The sequence below is a fragment of the Bacillus rossius genome, chromosome 1, assembly GCF_032445375.1.
Source record: "Bacillus rossius redtenbacheri isolate Brsri chromosome 1, Brsri_v3, whole genome shotgun sequence".
Classification (NCBI taxonomy): domain Eukaryota; kingdom Metazoa; phylum Arthropoda; class Insecta; order Phasmatodea; family Bacillidae; genus Bacillus; species Bacillus rossius.
Genome location: NC_086330.1, coordinates 300,829,669 through 300,847,829, shown reverse-complemented (window position 1 = coordinate 300,847,829; position 18,161 = coordinate 300,829,669). Strand labels below are relative to the sequence as shown.

Here is an 18,161-nt window from a genome sequence, read left to right as displayed (position 1 = left end):
CATTTTGTTTTCAATACCTAAATGAAAGAAAACCTAACCTAGGAAATAATGTCGGTATCTTGAACTACACTTGACCGGAAAATTTAAATTATTTTGTTGAGTTCAAGTTATTTCAGTGTAGTCCTTAAAGGTTCAAAATTTCATTCATGTATGGGTTCTTTCAGCATTCTTTACTGTATAACTTTTATTTTTGTCAGGAGGTGGGTGAAAGGTCCATCTTTTATTGACAGGATGGGTAAGCTGCTTGGAGTTCATGTTGGTCTCAATGAAATGTCATTCAGACTTATCTTTACTCGAATACAAAGTTGTGGATGAAAATAACTTTTTAGTCTAATGATAAAATTTATAACATCTGGGAAACAAATTATTACGAAAAGTCAATTTAAGAGATATTGAAAGTACCGTATTCACTCGCGCAATGTCTGCCCTCGCATAATGTCCGCACCCTTTATTTATAGTAAAGGCGCGGGAAATTGCGCGTTCCATGAATACACCGCATAACGAATTCAGGGCTAGTCGTGGATGGATCACAAGATTTATGAGGCGGAACAACCTTTCTCTGCGATGAAGAACATCACTAAGTCAAAAATTGCCGAAAGAATATAACGAAAAGTTACTGCAGTTTCAGCGATTCATCATTAAGCAGAGAAAAACTCATTACCTACTCTCAAAAATAGGTAATGCTGACCAAACTCCGGTATACTTTGACATGCCGCAAAGTACGACGATTAGTCCGAGGGGAGCATCAAGTTTTACCGTTAGTACAACCGGAAACGAAAAGTTACGCTGTACAGTTATGCTAGCTGTAACGGCTGATGGGCGGAAACTGCCGCCATACATCATTTTCAAGAGGAAAACAATGCCAAAAGGCACTAGCTTTCCGCGTGGTGTGCATGTGCGGGTCCAAGAGAAAGGCTTGTGAAAGACTGGCTAAAAACTGTATGGAATCGTCGACCCGGTGCTCTTCTGAAGAAACAATCGTTACTTGTGTGGTATAGTTTCCGAGCACATCTTGTGGAAGATGTCAAGCGTGACCTGTCTGAAGGCAAGACCGACATAGCTGTAATTCCGGGAGGCCTGACATCTGTCCTGCAGCCCCTAGATGTCTCCCTCAACAAACCTTTTAAGGGACACCTTCGCAGACTCTACTCTGAATGTATGGCAGACGATAATCACGAACTCACTCCAGGGGGAAAACTAAAAAGACCATCGCTAACCCAGATATGCGACTGGGTGAGACAAAGCTGGGCACTCATCACCGAAGCTATGGTGGTAAAAAGCTTCAAAAAGACTGGCATCACCGTCACTCTCGATGGAACTGAAGACTATGTAATCTGGGAAGATAAAGATGACGACAGGAGCAATGCTGACGCAGAAAGCAGTAACGCCGAGGAAGATGATAGCGACGCGTCGGTAGCAGATTAGAAAGTGATGTGTTGAGAAAGACTTACATTTTTTTAAACTCTTAAGTGTATAATTTTCTTTTAAATTAGGTTTTCGTGACATTTATCTATTTGAAATTGCAGTTACTAAAATGCAGACTAAATTAATATTTTGAGTGCTGTTGCAGTATCAGTTTTTTTGGGTAAGTAAGTTCATTATTTGAACTGTTTTAATGTTATGTTATATTTATAAAAAAAATTAACATCATATTTGCTGACATGGATCAGTCTTGTTTTCTGTTGAGGTAAGACACGCAGCGCAGCGTAAAAGAAACGTCAACTTTAATTATTGTGTACCCTGTTTTACGTGTCAGGACAGAACAGAACCCCTCTTTGTTTACATTTGGTTGGAATCCCTCCCTTGGCCATTCTCACGCTCTAAGGGCCGGTTTTATGACCCCCGGCTAAAGTTCCGGCTAAATTTAACCGCAGGCTAGCTCTTATTTCGGTTTTATGACTCCCTGTTAACGTCTACCTTCTAGTTAAAGTTCCGGCTAACCTAGCGGGTGGATGAACCGGCCGCTAGCTGCTTAACCAGAGGCTAAGCAACAGAAAATAAAATAGTGATGTATCAGGCGAGGTTAGTTGTTGATAGTGATGATGACTATTTGAGGAATTCTATTGAATATTTGCAGGATGCGATGGAATAATTTATTACTAAATATTACTAAATATAAAATGCTTCGCCGTATTCGTCAAAGTTTTATTAAAAATTACATGGTATGAAAGTGTAGTCACGCTTTTCTATTCTCGTCGAGTCGTGTATTATTATTTGACTTTAATTGATCACGAAGTACATAAATGTATGCAGTGTATATAAACTTAAATGTTCCTGCTTAAGAATATGTGTAAATAAGTGAATTTTAAAATTGCAAAACGAGGGTTATTATTACCTATAAAATGTGTGTTTTCGTGGAAGTTGTATCTGTGAATTTTTATTCGTAATACAGTGGACATATGCCGGGAATGAAATGCACTTCATACAACTTCAGACGTAGTTCTAATTCAATGAATACAATTTAATGTGAAAATAAATGTTACCCAATTATCCCTTCCCTATCTTACAAACCTTTAGGCACTTATTATCTACCTGCCACGCAAGTGCAAAACGAAAACAGCATTGGAATTATTCTGTTTCCCGTATCCAAGTTTATCCCTTGATCCTATCGGCATGACCCTTTATATGTTGGTCTTGTTTTACATTATACTTGCTGTTTTAATTTAGAATGTTGAAAAATCCTGTACATAACACAAAATACCTTAACATATCACGATGCAAACAAATTATGTTAGGTCTTGTAAAAATGTATTTCTTTCGTATACATTTTACAATCATAATTATTTCCCCAGTGAATATGTCTAGGATCTCTCGACCTACTAAATTAAAACAGCAAGCATCCTATACCACAAACTAATTCCATCAGGATCAGATTAATTTGGATAAGTGATACGAAACTATTAGTACAAAAATGAAACCTACACCAGTGAAATGAAAATCGACAAGTATTTTCCCGAAACAGTGTCTATATTATTTGATTATGAAATAAATTTATGAAAGAAATAAGTGTTCTCTAGCAAAAATGTCATCACCCCTCGCATCGTAACTGGGAGGACAGTTTGTTTTATTCTTTAGCCTGAGCTGACTATCGCCACAAGGCCTGAACACAAACCAAGCCTAATTACAACCTTAGACAGCCGAATGACGACAACATAACAGACATTATATCAGTGTATGTATCAAATTGTTGTAACACATGATCAACAATGAATTTAAGTATACTTTTCATTCAAGTTATTAATATTTCATCACATATGTTATTTATTGGCAAACAAAAAATTTGCAGAAAAATTACCTCTTTTTTTTATTACAACTTTATCAGATAGGAATGGGATTGTAAATTTGTTGCAATTTCTTTTATTTTATTTTTTTAATAAGGAAAATGTGTTATCATTATTTTTCACCCAATTTAATATAATTATAAAAGATTGCCAAGTGGTTTTTGAACCCCACCTATCTCGCCTTATATTTTTCCTATGTGAGTTGCACTTACAAAGCTATTAATGAAATAAAGGATTTATCATGTACAAATTATTAAATGCTATAAATCATCCAAGTTAGTTATTATGTGTTTTTATTTCATCTTTGTCCCCACTACTGACTATAAACTGTAGTATGGGACATGTGAAGTTTAAAGAATTAACAAAATTATGTTCGTTTATGATGCAAGTTAATGTTTATTTAAGGACTAACACATTAGTGACGTAAGTACGAATTGAAGATATTATAACCTATGTTCACAATCTGCAACATTAGTCATGTCAATAAAGTAAATGTTAGTTAATACATCAAAATATAGTAACATACATTACACTTTTAACAAAAGTTATGCCTCTTTTTTTTCAGTCAGTAAGCATTCCTTAAGGAATGTGCCGAAGAAAAATAAACTGATCTTGTGTTGTGTCTGTAGTAAATTTATCTCAATACATAATATATCTTCTAGGAAATTTAATATTTTTATTAATAAATACTAATAGATGTACCAGTACTTAATTAATACACAAGATATTTTTCATCAAAAATTAAATATTTATGGAAGAGTTTCTTTAAAGTGCAATTACATTTGGATGAGTATGAGAGGTGGTGGCATCTCAGGCTATGTAAGGTGAAGGCTGAAATGATTTGAAATGATAAGAATAATTTTTTATACAAAGGCTGTAACATAATAAAACAGATACTTTGCAGTTAAATGTCATAAAAATGTATGGTCCTCAGAGAAGGCACATAAGTAAATGAGATAATAATATTTTTGGTAATTTCAGGGCATGGTGGAAAACCTGCAGGTTGTTGGGGCATCCAACATGCTCCGACTATTGCAGAAGGAAGGGGCAGAGGTGGAGTATTTTAAAGACAGTGCTACAGGTAACTAAATGTAAATTTTTAATGACAAGGTAGCTTTACAAATAACAGTTTGGTTGTAACAATGCCTAAAGTTATATGTGTAGACAATGGTGGAACAATTAGATGGGAGTAAGTGGTGTGAGGATAATTGATTCAAATGGTCACCTTTTAAGAGTTCTATCGTATTAACTTGTACTTAAGAAATGTATGACATGTATAAATACCTTTTTGTTAGTTATTCTTAACATTCTCAATGAAATGTTCATGTTTCTTTCACTGAAATTTTAGTATAATATAAAACATATGCAACATTTTTTATACTAATTTATGTCATTTTAAGTATATCATTCAAAGTTATTTCATAAGTAAGACATTTTTTCTATGTTGAAGCTTTAAAAATAATTAGCAATGTTTTTTGGAAATAACCTGCCAAACCAATGAATGATATGACATTAAATTTTAATTTTGTACTTATTTCGGGCACAAGTTAGTTTCAATTAGCTACATAATTAACATTAACCCTTTAATTCCCAGCGTGTCCATATGGACACACTTTTAGTACTCTACAAAAAAAGCGAGAGATTTTTACTGGTGAAACTTTTAATGTTGGTACCTATGCTATGTGATACAGCAGACATGTTAGTTTTTTTTCAGGTATAAACTACTTTGGTTCATTATTTTTGTGGTGATGTGTGACAGTGCCAAATAGTGAATATTTTTATAACTCAGAAACCATGGACGTTGACAAAGAGTAAGTACTATATCATTCCCTAAAATAATACTAATTATATATGTTGGTATTGAAAATATAGCCTAAAGGCATGTTCTTTTGAATGTTGAGGTTAAGATTCCTGTTTATTGGAAAGTCTTATCTTTATTTGGCATGAAATGTTGATGTGTCCATTTGGACACGCTAGGCATTCATGATATCACTTTTCACTATAAGTATAGAAGTAAATAAAAATTGAGAATTCTTATTACAAAAAGTTAAAAACTATTCTAGCCATGCTTAAAAATTTTACAATGAACACTACGGACACTAAACATGATTTTTTTTTTTTTTAGTTATAAATGAGTGCAATCACTATTTTTTAGCAATTACGAATGTATTTCTGTTTACAGCTATTTCCATGTAAACAACATTCAATATCATTCTCTAGTTTCATCTCAGCTGAGACTTAAAAAATGCATGTAATTGTATATCAACCTGTTCACTGCTACAAAACTAAATGTTTTGTCATGAAAATAACTGTACAAATATTCACTCGTTCGTGACACAAACTGTCATATTCTGGCATTACAATGATTGAAATGATTCTTTATTGCAGACATTGGAAGAACATTCTGCAGCCAGATGTGTCTGTCCAGGAGGCTTTGGACATTATTTTTGCTGATGCTGAAAATGAAGCTGGCACTGCAGAAACAGTATATATTGCACCACCGGATCCATCTGTTCTGACTGATGAAGACTCTGGTGATGAAGATACCGGTGGAATAGCAGACAACTTGAATCCTCGGCAACTAAAAGCACAAGCAGAATTACGATACAATGATCAAAGGGATGAAGAACCCACCAATTTTCAACATCTAGCAACATCAACAAAGAGAACATGGGTGCATGGGAACATGGAATCGTGTTTGAAAACTTTTCCTGGACAGGACTTTAGTAAATATAGGGACTTTTCAATTGTAGAACTGTTTGAATTATTCATCGATGATGATATCATTGAGTATTTTGTTCAGGAATCAAACAAGTATGCTATTTTCAAAAACTATTAACATCCTCGTATTACTAAGAATGAAATTAGGTGTTTCATTGGAATTTTGATTCTCAGTGGTTATAACAGTGTTCCCAACAAAAGAAATTACTGGGAAAATAGTAAAGACACCAGAAATGAGTTAGTGTGCAATGCAATGAGAAGAAATAGGTTTGAGCAAATCCTTAGGTTTTTGCACTGTGCAGACAACAATATGATTGATAATGAAGACAAAATGTGGAAAATTAGGCCCTTGATAGAAAAAATCCAAAAGAAATGCCTAGAACACTTCATTCCACAACAGAAGCTCTCGTATGATGAATCAATGGTGAAATATTTTGGAAAACACTCTTGCAAGCAGTTTATTAGAGGGAAACCGATACGATTTGGATATAAAGTGTGGAGTTTGACTTCTATTCAGGGATATCTAGTAAATTTTAGAATTTATCAAGGGAAATCACCTCGTTCAAACACAGACTATGATAATTATTTTGGTAAGGCAGCTGCACCACTCATTCAAATGATTGAAGACTTCAGTGCAGAAGTAAGAGCTTTGCCTTTCCACTTCTTCTTTGACAATCTGTTCACTGGGTTAAATCTGCTATCTTTTCTTAGAGATAAAGGATACGGCGGTACTGGCACAATTAGAAACAATAGGATACCTAAATCTTGCCCAATGCCATCTAATAGTATTCTACTAAAGAAAGAAAGAGGACATTATGAATCAGCTATTGTCAAAGAAGATGGTGTCATAGTATCCAAGTGGGTCGATAACGCAGTAGTATCCATTGCATCAAACTGTCTTGGTGTTGAACCACTTTCTACAGCAAAACGATATTCTCAGAAAGAGAAACGCATCATTCAAGTGCAACGCCCCTTTCTTATTGCAGAGTATAGTCAGAAAATGGGTGGCGTGGACCGTCTGGATCAAAATGTAGGCACATACAGGATAAACATCCGAAACAAAAAATGGTACTGGCCTCTGTTGTCATGGCTAATTGATGTGTGTGTCCATAATGCCTGGCAGCTGGCAAGAAATTCAGGAAAGAAATATTCACATTTAGAGTTCAGGCGTGAAATTGTCCAAGTGTACTTATCGAGGTTTGCAAATCCATCCAAAGGTATGGGAAGACCATCTACTTCATCAGGCAAATCAAGAATACCTGATGAGGTCCGATTTGACAGCCTGAATCACCTCGTGAAAAAGTGCAAGAAAAAAAGATGTGCAGGAGAAGGATGCCGGTTGAAGACTTCTGCAGTCCGCACTATGTGTGGAAAATGTGACGTGGGACTGTGTTTGGACTGCTTTGAAACATTCCATTCCAAATGAAAATGATCTGTTAAAAAAACTTTGTAGGCCCTACATCAAAGAACTGTGGAGAAATAGTTTGGGGAGGAAGATTATGTATGTGCAATGAAAATAAGCAAAAATTAACAATATTGTAAAATTCAGAAATTTTTGCTCTCATTACTGCTTAGTGTGTCCATATGGACACGTCTATTTTTAGCCAAAGTAAGAGAAATAGAATTTTTATATCATTTTTTTGGGTTTGTATAGTGTGTTTGTAGTTTATATGTTGAAGGAAACTGAAATAATTAAAAAAAATAATAATTTGGGCAGTAAAGGGTTAATGTAACTTAAAAAAAAAATCAAAATGGCTCCATGAAATATACTTATTTCACCTCTAACACTCATGTGACCACCCCATCCCACTTTGTAACTAATGACCTCATTATCTATATAGTAAGTCTAGTTTTTCATTACTTTGTCATTCAATTCAGGGAACCAATTAACCAGGTAACAGTGGCATTAATTGTGAAGAAGTTGTGCAACACAAGCAGCATGTAGTAGACATAATTAATGGAAAATATTCATTTGCAATTTAGTTGTGGGTGCTGTAGTATTTTGGTTAAGTAACATACGTATGCAGCAAGTGCTTACATGTGTTTGTTATATGTAATTTCCACCAATGGCACTGACTTGAATTAACTATTGGATGGGCAACAATCCAAAGTGTGTGTGTGGGGGGGGGGGGGGGGGGGGCTACTCCCCCGGAAAATTATTGACTTGAATTGGTAAAATGGTGCTATCAAGCACTTTTTTGTACCTTCATTTAATATTCTCTTCGGGTGTAAATATTAATGTTTTTAAAGAAAAACCCCCCTTTGACCCTCCTGTGTGCATTTTGGAAGGGCAAAAAAGGCTTTGTCCCCCCGAAGTTGGCACCTCTGATTGCTGCACATAGCAAATGTTGAAGTTCTGTACCTTCAAATTTTAATAGGTGTAGTGATTTTCAAAGAGTATCTTAGTTCTATTTAGAAAACACATGTTATATGTTTCAGAGAAAGTGAAGAGGAAAATTGGCGCCTGCGTGGCTGGACACACAATCCAGCAGACATACAACCAGTTGAAGAGGATGGAGTACAGTGCCAAACTCCTCAACAATTTGGCTCTTCTGGTTGGTGTTAATGACATTGTGGTAAGTGATGTGGTTTACCCTTGATTTGTTTTACAATAGGTATGGGATTTGAAATACGATTTTTAAAAAAAATTGACTCAAATAGAATGTTTTAAACATTTGACGTTTTTTGTTTTACATCTTAATCCAGAGAGAATTGTAGTACAAGGTAATGATAAAGATAGTAAGTACACTTGAAAATATGTATGAAGGAAACTGGGAATAAATTTATTGTGTTGAAAAAAATTTGGCAGACATAAAAAGAGTTAACGAACCTTAAAAAAATGTATTTTTTTTTATTCATTGACTTCAAAATTGAAGAGACTATATTTCAGAAACAATAAAATACTTACTTTAATTATTTGCTAGCATTAATAACACAAATAAAAACGTTGGCTTTTATTAATTGACTTCAAAAAAGGAGGAGGTTATCAATTCGACTGTATTTTTTTTTAATGTTTGTTACCTCAGAACTTTCGACTGGGTGAACCGATTTTGATGATTCTTTTTCATTTGAAAGCTGGTGCTTCCCGTGTGGTCCCATTTAAATTTGGTCCAGTTCTGACAATGGCATCCATGAGAAAACCATATAAGTCTTAAATTTTCATTAATTGTGTGCGCGACAAATGGACGAATAACTAAATATCATGCAATCCGATTTCAATAATTCTTTTTTTATTGGAAAGGATGCACTTCACGGGTAGTTTGATGAGAGTTTGGTTAGGTTCTGATAATGGGATCCATGACAATGTAACGGAACTCTTCAATTGTTATGAGCCTGCAATGGCGCTAATTAGCAATAGCAAATTTCTTTTTTTAAGTTTGTTATTTTAATTTCATTTCATGTGGTTATACGTGACTTCAAGAGGTAGGTCTTCAAGACACAGGAAAGACATGAGTAACACGGGCCGATACTGGTACGGGAATCTATAATGATCTGATATAATGAAGAAGCGTATTAACATGAATTATTATTTTAAAAAAAACACTTCAAAAATGTATTTAAAATTATGAACTTAAACTAAAATGTAGAAAATAAATAATATTTTAACTAATAAAAACCGATTTCAAAAAAATATATTTGAATGAAAATGCACTAAAATGTAAAAAAAAATTATTTTATTAATTTACTTCTATATATCCCTTGTTTCGAAAAATTTAATATTTTTGGAGTCTGTGCCAGCTAAGTAAACGAAAATAACTGTCTAAAGCTTCATTGCAATTACAAATAAACCTAAATAAACTTACAATCAAAATTTAGACATATTTAGTTAATCTAGAAATTAGAGAGAGCACAGCAATGTTCAGTTATTAGTAGAGAGACAAGAAAGAAACTTTTAGCCTGCTTCTTCCATTTACACCACTTTGTTATCTGAAAAATGGCATTGACTCCAAAAATTGTGCCAAACAAATATAAGAATACCTCAAGGTAATTTTAAAGATCTATCAATAAAAATCTATAACAGTTAAACATGTATATTTACACTACTTTGTTATCCATAAGCTGGCACCGACTCCAAAAATATTAAATTTATCGAAACAAGGGATATATTGAAGTAAACAGAAGTAAATTAATAAAGTAATTATTTTTTTTACTTTTTAGTGCAATTTCATTTACATTCATTATTTTGAAGTTGGTTTTTCTTTTTTGTTAACATATTATTTATTTTAAAGCAAGTACTTCAACTGACCAACATTTCATGCTAAGAAAATTAAACAAAGAATTTAATCACAGACACACAAATCTTTAAAACTTATGCTTTAATTGGAGGAAATTAACTAAACTTTATATCAATGTATTATGGGGTTTTTAACAGCAAGCAAAAATGTAAAATTTGTTAACTTTGGGAATTAAAATAAGACAAATTTTAACATGTAAACAAATTAGTACCAGGGTTCTTAAACAATATGTTATAAAAAAATTATTTTGTTGGAATGTTTACAATTATTGTAAAATAACTTTCTTTGAAGTAGTTGGTGTTCGCTGGCCAAAAAAAATTGGGAACCGCTGACATGTGTGTGCTCATTGCAAAAAAATATTAAGAGAATATTTACCCATTTCTTAATACTTGAGTTATGATTTCAGAGAGGAGGGGATTTAAAGAAAATGAAGTTGAGAATGAAGGGGCTGCTGAGATTTCTAGTGTTTCGCAACAAAAAAGTTTTTCTGATCACCATTCCCCCGTTCAGGAGGATTGTGGGGAATGGTGAATCCAGAGACAAGCTTACAGCTGGAATAACTACCTGCGCCAAGAATCCCAAGTTGCACAGAGCACTGGTCGTAAGTAATTCATAATTTCTTCAATCAACTATGGATAATTTTAAGGTGTAGTTGTAATATCAAATCCTTAATGTTGTAGATTTGTATGTTTTGGCCATGGTTATGTATTATTTTCAAAGCTTGTATGTTAATCTTACATTCCTGGAAAATATGACATACATTTTTTTGTAGCCAATGTAAAGCCATTACCAAACATACAACGTTAATGGTATTTACACTTGAAAAAAGAACTGCTATTGTTATTAAATTAAGGAAAACCTTAAATGCACTTGCTTTTACATCTAAATATGTAAAATCAACAACCAAACATGACTGTGGGAAAAATAAACTTTATGCTCTTGTTGAATGTATAGTAACCAGAAATATTAAAATGTTTCGTGTGCTTGTAAAATATACTTTAACAGGTTTTTTTTATTCTCAAGGTCGGCAGAGAGTGTTTATCATGGACTTTGCTTCAGTGGCATCTCGGTGCAGGAATATTTACGAAAGGTGTGTTCATCATAATTTGTTGTCTTCCTGCTTTGTCAGCATGATAGTTTCAAAAGAAAAAGTTAAATATAAACAACCCTGTGTTGTAAACTTTAAGCAGTGCTGCCAACCTCCCAACTCTCTCATCAGTAATGAAAGTTATAAATGAAATAAAACATGCATAAACATAAGTGGCAAATTTTATACTGTATTAACAATTCACAGACACACTCTTATGTATTAATAAATGTAATAAATATTTACAAGAGTAGGATAACAAAAATGTAACAAAAAATTTATTTAAAAACATTTTATTTCAATATTTAAGTTTGTTCTTTTCAACAGTCTTACCTTTTAATTATCGCCTGATAACATCCGCATTGTTGCAAGCTTAGCTTCCTCAATCTGCTTTGAAGTAAATGTGTTTTATAGCACACTTCTTTAGATGAACTGCATTTTACTTTCTGCACCATTAGATCACCCAAAGTTGCTGTAGACAAAGATGATCTAAACTCTGTTTGGTTGCGACGAACACTGCTGAAAATTCTCTCTGTTGAAGAATTGCTGTGAGGCACTGTCAAAATCGCCAACATTACTTTTGGCAATATTCTAAATTTTAGTTGACCACTTGAATTTCTGAGTAGAAATAATACCCCAGCTATCATCCATTTTTTCAGCATTAAGTATGTTATCCGAAAAAGTTTCACATTGATACATTGCAAATTCTTGTTCCAACAGATCCAAATCTGTACTATCAGCAAGCTTTGGAAATCTTTCAGTGAAATGCTGGACTGAAGAATAGGAGGCATTTTCTTTGCAAGAAATATCACAGACTTCAGCATGTTGCATGTTCATTCAGTGGGAATTTATCTACCATGTAACTACATGCTGAAACATAGAAATCACGCACAGAAAAATAGAATTTTTGAGCATCAACCTGGCTGGCTAAGTCTTTCAACTGTGCTCTACACTTGGAACCAATAACCAAATCAGTGTCATATTTTTGGTGTTTCCTTTTTTTGAAGTTAACATCAGTAATTGATGTGGAACCTATCTGCAAAGCAGATGGCTTGACAAATCTAACCAACAATTCATTGAGAAGACCTTGCAATTTTCGTTTTAACACGTGAATTACAGGAACTTCTTGTTGTAAAAAATATTCACAGCATTAAAGAATGGAAGTGTACTTTCAAGGGACAGACAGTAGAGTTTTGTAGAAGGATTTTGCATCAATTACTTGATGAATTCAAACTGAGAACTGCTTGCAGCAAGATTACTGTCTGGTTCACAAAACAACAATTTCAAAGGTTCACACTGTTCTAACAATCTTTCAACAGATTCAAGAAGAGAAAGCCAACTAGTGCTGACACACTTTAAAATTTTGTGAGGTTTACTTCCGCAGACAGCTTGGTGTAGTTTCAAGGTATGTATTCTGACGTTTGGAACTCTTCTCTAAAAAGTAAAAAACCTGCACCAAAAACTGTTCTACATTAACACAAAGTTGACTTGAAGCCTTCTGAGCAGCCAAATGGATAAGGTGACATGAACAGCACTGTAGAAAAATGGATGGGTGTTTAGCCCATGCAAATGAAATCACGCCTTTGTTTGAACCAATCATTGTGTTAGCATTATCACATGAGAAAGAAATACAGTTATCCCAACATATTTCCAATGAACGCAGTTCTCTATCTATGGCAGTAAAAATTCCTTCACCTGTGTTGTCCGAAGATTCCAGTAAAGATAACAGTAGAGTACAGACTTGATTAAGTTTTTCACTGTAAAATGAAACCACAATTGGTTACAATTGAACCGCATTTTTGTCTGTACTGCTATCAGTTGCTAATGAAAATGCTGAAATTTGCAAAACAGAAGCAATTACTTCCTTAGTTTGGTTTGCCATGCACTGCACTAACGCAGAAATTTTTGTCCGTGCGCATCCATATTTTTGGGCGATTTTGGAATTGGGAAACATAGTCCGAAACCAATTACTCGCATGGTCGGAAACGGCCAATAGAAAATATGTTCCACCAGGAACGACGTAAATAACAGTTCGGCGGTCGTACTCTCACTTTCACTAGATTTCACAAAAAAAGACGAAATAGGTTTGTGTACACATCTCACTTTACCGTAATCTTGATGCTTCTTAGATTCAATGTGGCGTCGGCAGTCATCACGTCCTCCATGTGCGATAACAAAATCACAGATGCAGACTTCACAAAATACATGTTTATCTGAAACTTTTGAAGCAATTAGACACGGCCACTCTTTTGTGTAACTTTCACAGTATTTTTGAACAAATTTTTTGCCACTAGATGTAGAAGGAACGCCTACATGCTTCATTTTGCCACGAGACACAAAACTATTGCGACGCGGAACGCGAAAGACAATAGAAAAACTTCCATGTGTAGGCTGCTACCAACCTTTATGTTTTCAATGTTGCCAAAACATTAACTACCCACAATTACCAGAATTTTCATGCCCGTAAGATTATAGAATACCAAAAGTCTCATTCCCTAAACATTGCTAATTGGATACACGACCGATATTTATGGTACGAAATATAGCGCTCCGTCCCGAAAATATCTAAGGAAAACTAGACACCCGATATTTTTAACTTTTCGTTAAATGTATCTTTGTCCGTAATAAAGAAATAGCCTTCCGTAATTCCGTAATTGGACGTCTAAATCAGTAATAACTACGGACAATCCGTAATAGTTGGCAGCACTGTTTAAGTGTCTTGATTCATCTTATATTTGTATGTTGCAGTTTTAGTAGGTCACATATGTATGTATGATAAAATTAAATCATGTTTGTCACTTAAGACTAAGTTAATAGGTGCACAAACTGATTTACTCATCTCACAGACAAAATATGTATGATTAGCTATTAAGAGGAAACAAAGAAGGCTGCTTTCTCTTGCAGCTCTGCTTTAGCACAGTATGGAGTAAACTAGGCTCAACTGCAATTACAGTAAACTCTCGAATATCCGTGCCCAGATTATCCGGTTTTCGGATTATCCGTGCTTGAATTTAGGTTTATTATTAGTTTATTATTTTCTCAAGCCGTAAAAAAATAATGGCATAGCTCCTACACACTTTCATGCTTAAGCCATTCTGTATTTTAAACCACCATTTACCTATGTAAAATAGCCTCTTAACTCTCACCCCCTCACCTGTCACATTTGTCACACTTTAAACCCAATGGGATGCCCTGACCCCTGCTGCTTCTTAGCTTGTTTACTTCACGCACTGCCTGCCGTGATGTTATTCTCTGCTGCCGGCAGGCGCCTGGCGAGTGAAGTGGCAGGCTGGCATTTGGCAGGACGATGGCCCAAGAGGAGGGGGTTGGGAGGGAGATAAAAATAAACCAGCCAGAAATTGTGTGCACGGCCAGCACACTTTTATCTTGAGGATTGTTGACTGAACGTTTTATTTTCGGCCTTGTAAATGACTGAGAACCTACAACGTAAATGGAGGCAGTATTCACGGGTTTTCATGCCGCCAGCAATATTGTTCCTAGCTGTGAATGTAACATTTCATGATAAACACTGCAGCCACGGCGCAGCAAATTGCGAATGAATCACATTCATTTTTGATTTATGGAAACTTTCCTGTTTTAGGTCCGTGAAAAGTAAGCCTTGGAGAATAGGTGTATTGAATAGATATTTATATATTCCTTAATCCTGGCAAAAGTTTTCCTGCGTGGTTATGTTATGAAAGGACAGGGAACTGAAAAGAATAACTTTCCGCAGACTGGTAAAAAAAAAAACCAGCAATATCAAGGTTGGTGGGGAGAGGAGTGGGTAACTGCGGCCTCTTCAGCAGACAGAGAAAGACTGCATGGCGAGACGCAGTGCAGAGTTGTTTACGTTCTATTACGCTGTGATACCGTTCACAAAGACTTCTCTTGTGCTCAGAATACTACTGACGACAAATACATGGCACTAACCCGAATCGGGAGTTTATGGTACTTGGTTTTCTTCCCAATGTGATAGGTGAACTATACTTTTCATGACCAGCTTGATTTGTGATATTGCTATGTCTGTCTGATGCAGCTAAGTCATATGTAAAATTTTGTTTACAGAGATGGTCTTCATCTCTCTTGGCAAGGCCTGAATATGCTAAGAGATTCACTGAAGAAAGTTTCAAGGTAAATATTATTCTTCTCACAGTAGCATAATGTTTTGTAACACATTCTTGTTTTCTTCATGCGAGAGAATGCATGTACAGTAAGTCCTCTATTTACGTCGTACCGATTTACGTCGTTTCGGATTAACGTCGCTAATGTTTTAGTACTCATGTTTCAATTTAAGTTGTCGCCGATTCACAATAACGTCGTTTACAATGACCGTAAATCTTTATTTTAACCAAAACACCGTATATAATTTGTTTATAATTCTTTGTTTCCTTTGGTAGTTAATTTATGCTATGTAGCGTAAGCTACACATTCACCGCCTTATCTTATCATACATCATGAGGGACGCTTCCTGCTCTCCGCGCGGTGATGCAATACTACCAGCCCGCCCGCTAGGCCACCCACGTATCCCGCAACGACACAGCATTTTCTCCTACCCCTTCCAGCCGACCTTGGGCCGTGGCCAGCCGGTGGCATGAAACATGGCTCATTTTGCGTCGTTTCTATTTACGTCGCGGTTTTCAGGAACGTAACCCCGATGTAAACCGAGGACTTACTGTACCTTAAAAAGCTTTAAAAGGTAGTTGGTTATGAAATGAAATTAAACTAGTATCACTGTTAAGACTCCAAGCACTTTGTTTAGGTAGTAAACATAATATAAATAGTTTATTTAGTTTTATAAGGTGCCTTTTTCCTAAGTTTATCATTTTATTAAAATAAAAGGTGGTAAAATAATACAGGGTGGCCATGAATATGTGTTACAAATTGATAGGGATGGTAGATGTATGTGTGGAAAACATTTTATTAGAAACCTATGTCCGGAAATGCATCCTTATACCTGAAAACTGCGCAGGTAGGCAACCTGGTAGGGACGGTGACGTCGGATGTCAATAACGACACATGTGTATCTGTATTTATGTAGGTTTATTCACTAATGTACACTTTACATTTGAGGCTCAAAATGTCCTTCGCCACACCCAATACATGCAGTGCAGCGCCGTAACAGGTTGCGTCGCGCATTGGCGAAGACAGCTGGTGTGTTTCCTATGGTCTGAAACGCAGCATGTATCCTGCCCACCAGTTCATCCCTGGTATGTACAGGAGTGGCGTACACAAGGAACTTCACATGGCCCCAAAGGTAGAAGTCCAAAGGCAAGAGGTCGGGGGAACGCGGTGGCCAGGCAATGGGACCACCCTGTCCTATCCACCGCTGTCAAAATGCTCTGTTCAGGTGGTCACGAACACAGAGGGCGTAGTGAGCTGGTGCTCCATCACACTGACACCACAATGACGCGCAAATATCAAGACTGACGTCATCCAACATGTCAGGTAAAACATCGCGCAGAAACCGCAGATACTCTGCAGTGCTGAGGCGTGGTGGCAAAATGTGTGGCCCTATTACACGTTCATTTAGTATCCCAGCCCAGATGTTCACTGAAAATCGCTGTTGGTGGCGGGTTGGATACGTCGTGTGGCTGTGTTGCTCAGCCCAAACGTGAGTGTTACGGGTATTGAACAAGCCATCCCTGGTGAAGCAGCTCTCGTCTGTGAACAGCACATGCTGTAGGAACTGTGGCACGTTTTCGCAGCACTGCAGCAACCATCGGCAAAACGCATATCGTGCAGGAAAATCAGCTTCTTGTAAGATCTGTATCTTCTGTACATGATACGGGTGCAGAAGTTGTTCCTTTAATACCAGTGCAACAGATTGACGGGAGGTGTGCATGGCATGTGCTATCGCCTGTGTGCTGGTAGATGGTGTGTCCTGAATTTGTTCCAGCACCTCTTCCTCAAAGCTAGGTGTCCGTAATGTCCTCCTCGAACCACTTGCTGGCTTCGTGACGCGCAGCAAACCCGTTTCCTGCAAACGGCGGTCAATGCGTGCGAACATTGTGTGTGCAGGGTGCCGTCGGTTAGGGAACCTCTCACGATACTGTCTCTCGGCCTCTTTTCCATTGCGCCAGCTGCACCATACACTAAATGCATATTGGCTAGCTCTGCCAGTGTGTAGCCATCCATGTCGCCTCTGCAACTGCGACAATAGCGAGTGTAACACATGCACGGTGACTCGTGCGGTCACTGATCGTCAAATCGGGTAGTAGGTAAGACAACACAACATGTTTTCACTGGCTTGTTGTCGCCTAGTTGCCTACCTACCCCTGTTACTTTGTTGCGCAGTTTCAGGTATAAGGATGCATTTCCGAACATGGGTTTCTTAATAAAATGTTTTCCACACATCTACATCTACCATCCCTATCAATGTGTAACACATATTCATGGCCACCCTGTATATATGATTTAAGAAACACAAATAGCCAGTGTTCAATTATTAAAAAATATTGTGGTACATGATAATTTTCATGCATTAAGCATAAAAGTTAAAATTTTAAAAGGTAAGAGATAGTAATTTGGACTTTTCAATATTCATGGCCATATGGTTCAATATGGCAAGTGGAACTAAAATATTGAAAAAAATGTGTTTTACATTTAAGGGTATGATAAAATAAAATAAATCGTTTAAGGTTAGGAGGTGCGAGGACACTTATTTCCATCAAGTCAATAAAAGGTCATTCTTAAAATTTAATCTTCGACTCAGTAAATAAACATAAAACAACTTCAAACAAGCAGGGGGGGGGGGGGGGGGTTTGCAAAAGTAACTATCAGGTAGGCAACTCGTTTAATACAAGAGGTACCTTGCTAGTTTTCGTTGTGCCATACAGC

At 36.1% G+C, this 18,161-nt stretch overlaps 1 protein-coding gene and 1 long non-coding RNA gene across 6 annotated transcripts in view; one reads left to right on the top strand and one right to left on the bottom strand.

Annotated features, from left to right (window-relative positions):
* Window positions 1-18,161, top strand: part of LOC134527822 (uncharacterized) — a 43,673-nt gene that overhangs the window by 3,125 nt on the left and 22,387 nt on the right. For 2 of the 4 annotated variants that reach the window (XR_010074289.1, XR_010074290.1), the window contains exons 2-6: window positions 4,263-4,362; window positions 8,442-8,578; window positions 10,644-10,838; window positions 11,261-11,327; window positions 15,390-15,455. Coding sequence is in view for 1 of the 4 variants with exons in the window: in XM_063360772.1 (XP_063216842.1) it covers window positions 4,263-4,362; window positions 8,442-8,578; window positions 10,644-10,838; window positions 11,261-11,327; window positions 15,390-15,421 (531 nt within the window). In the remaining 3 variants the exon portion in view is untranslated. Of the gene's footprint in view, window positions 1-4,262; window positions 4,363-8,441; window positions 8,579-10,643; window positions 10,839-11,260; window positions 11,328-12,643; window positions 12,730-15,389; window positions 17,149-18,161 lie in introns of those variants that run through there. The other 2 variants (XR_010074291.1, XM_063360772.1) reach the window with 2 other exon arrangements.
* Window positions 183-15,636, bottom strand: LOC134527823 (uncharacterized). Of its 2 annotated transcripts, none has more exons than XR_010074292.1 (2): window positions 11,658-15,636; window positions 183-5,862 (listed from the first exon to the last, which is right to left on the bottom strand). It is a non-coding gene; the product is annotated as an uncharacterized LOC134527823 (long non-coding RNA). The 2 variants fall into 2 exon arrangements; XR_010074293.1 differs by having other exon boundaries at window positions 14,479-15,636.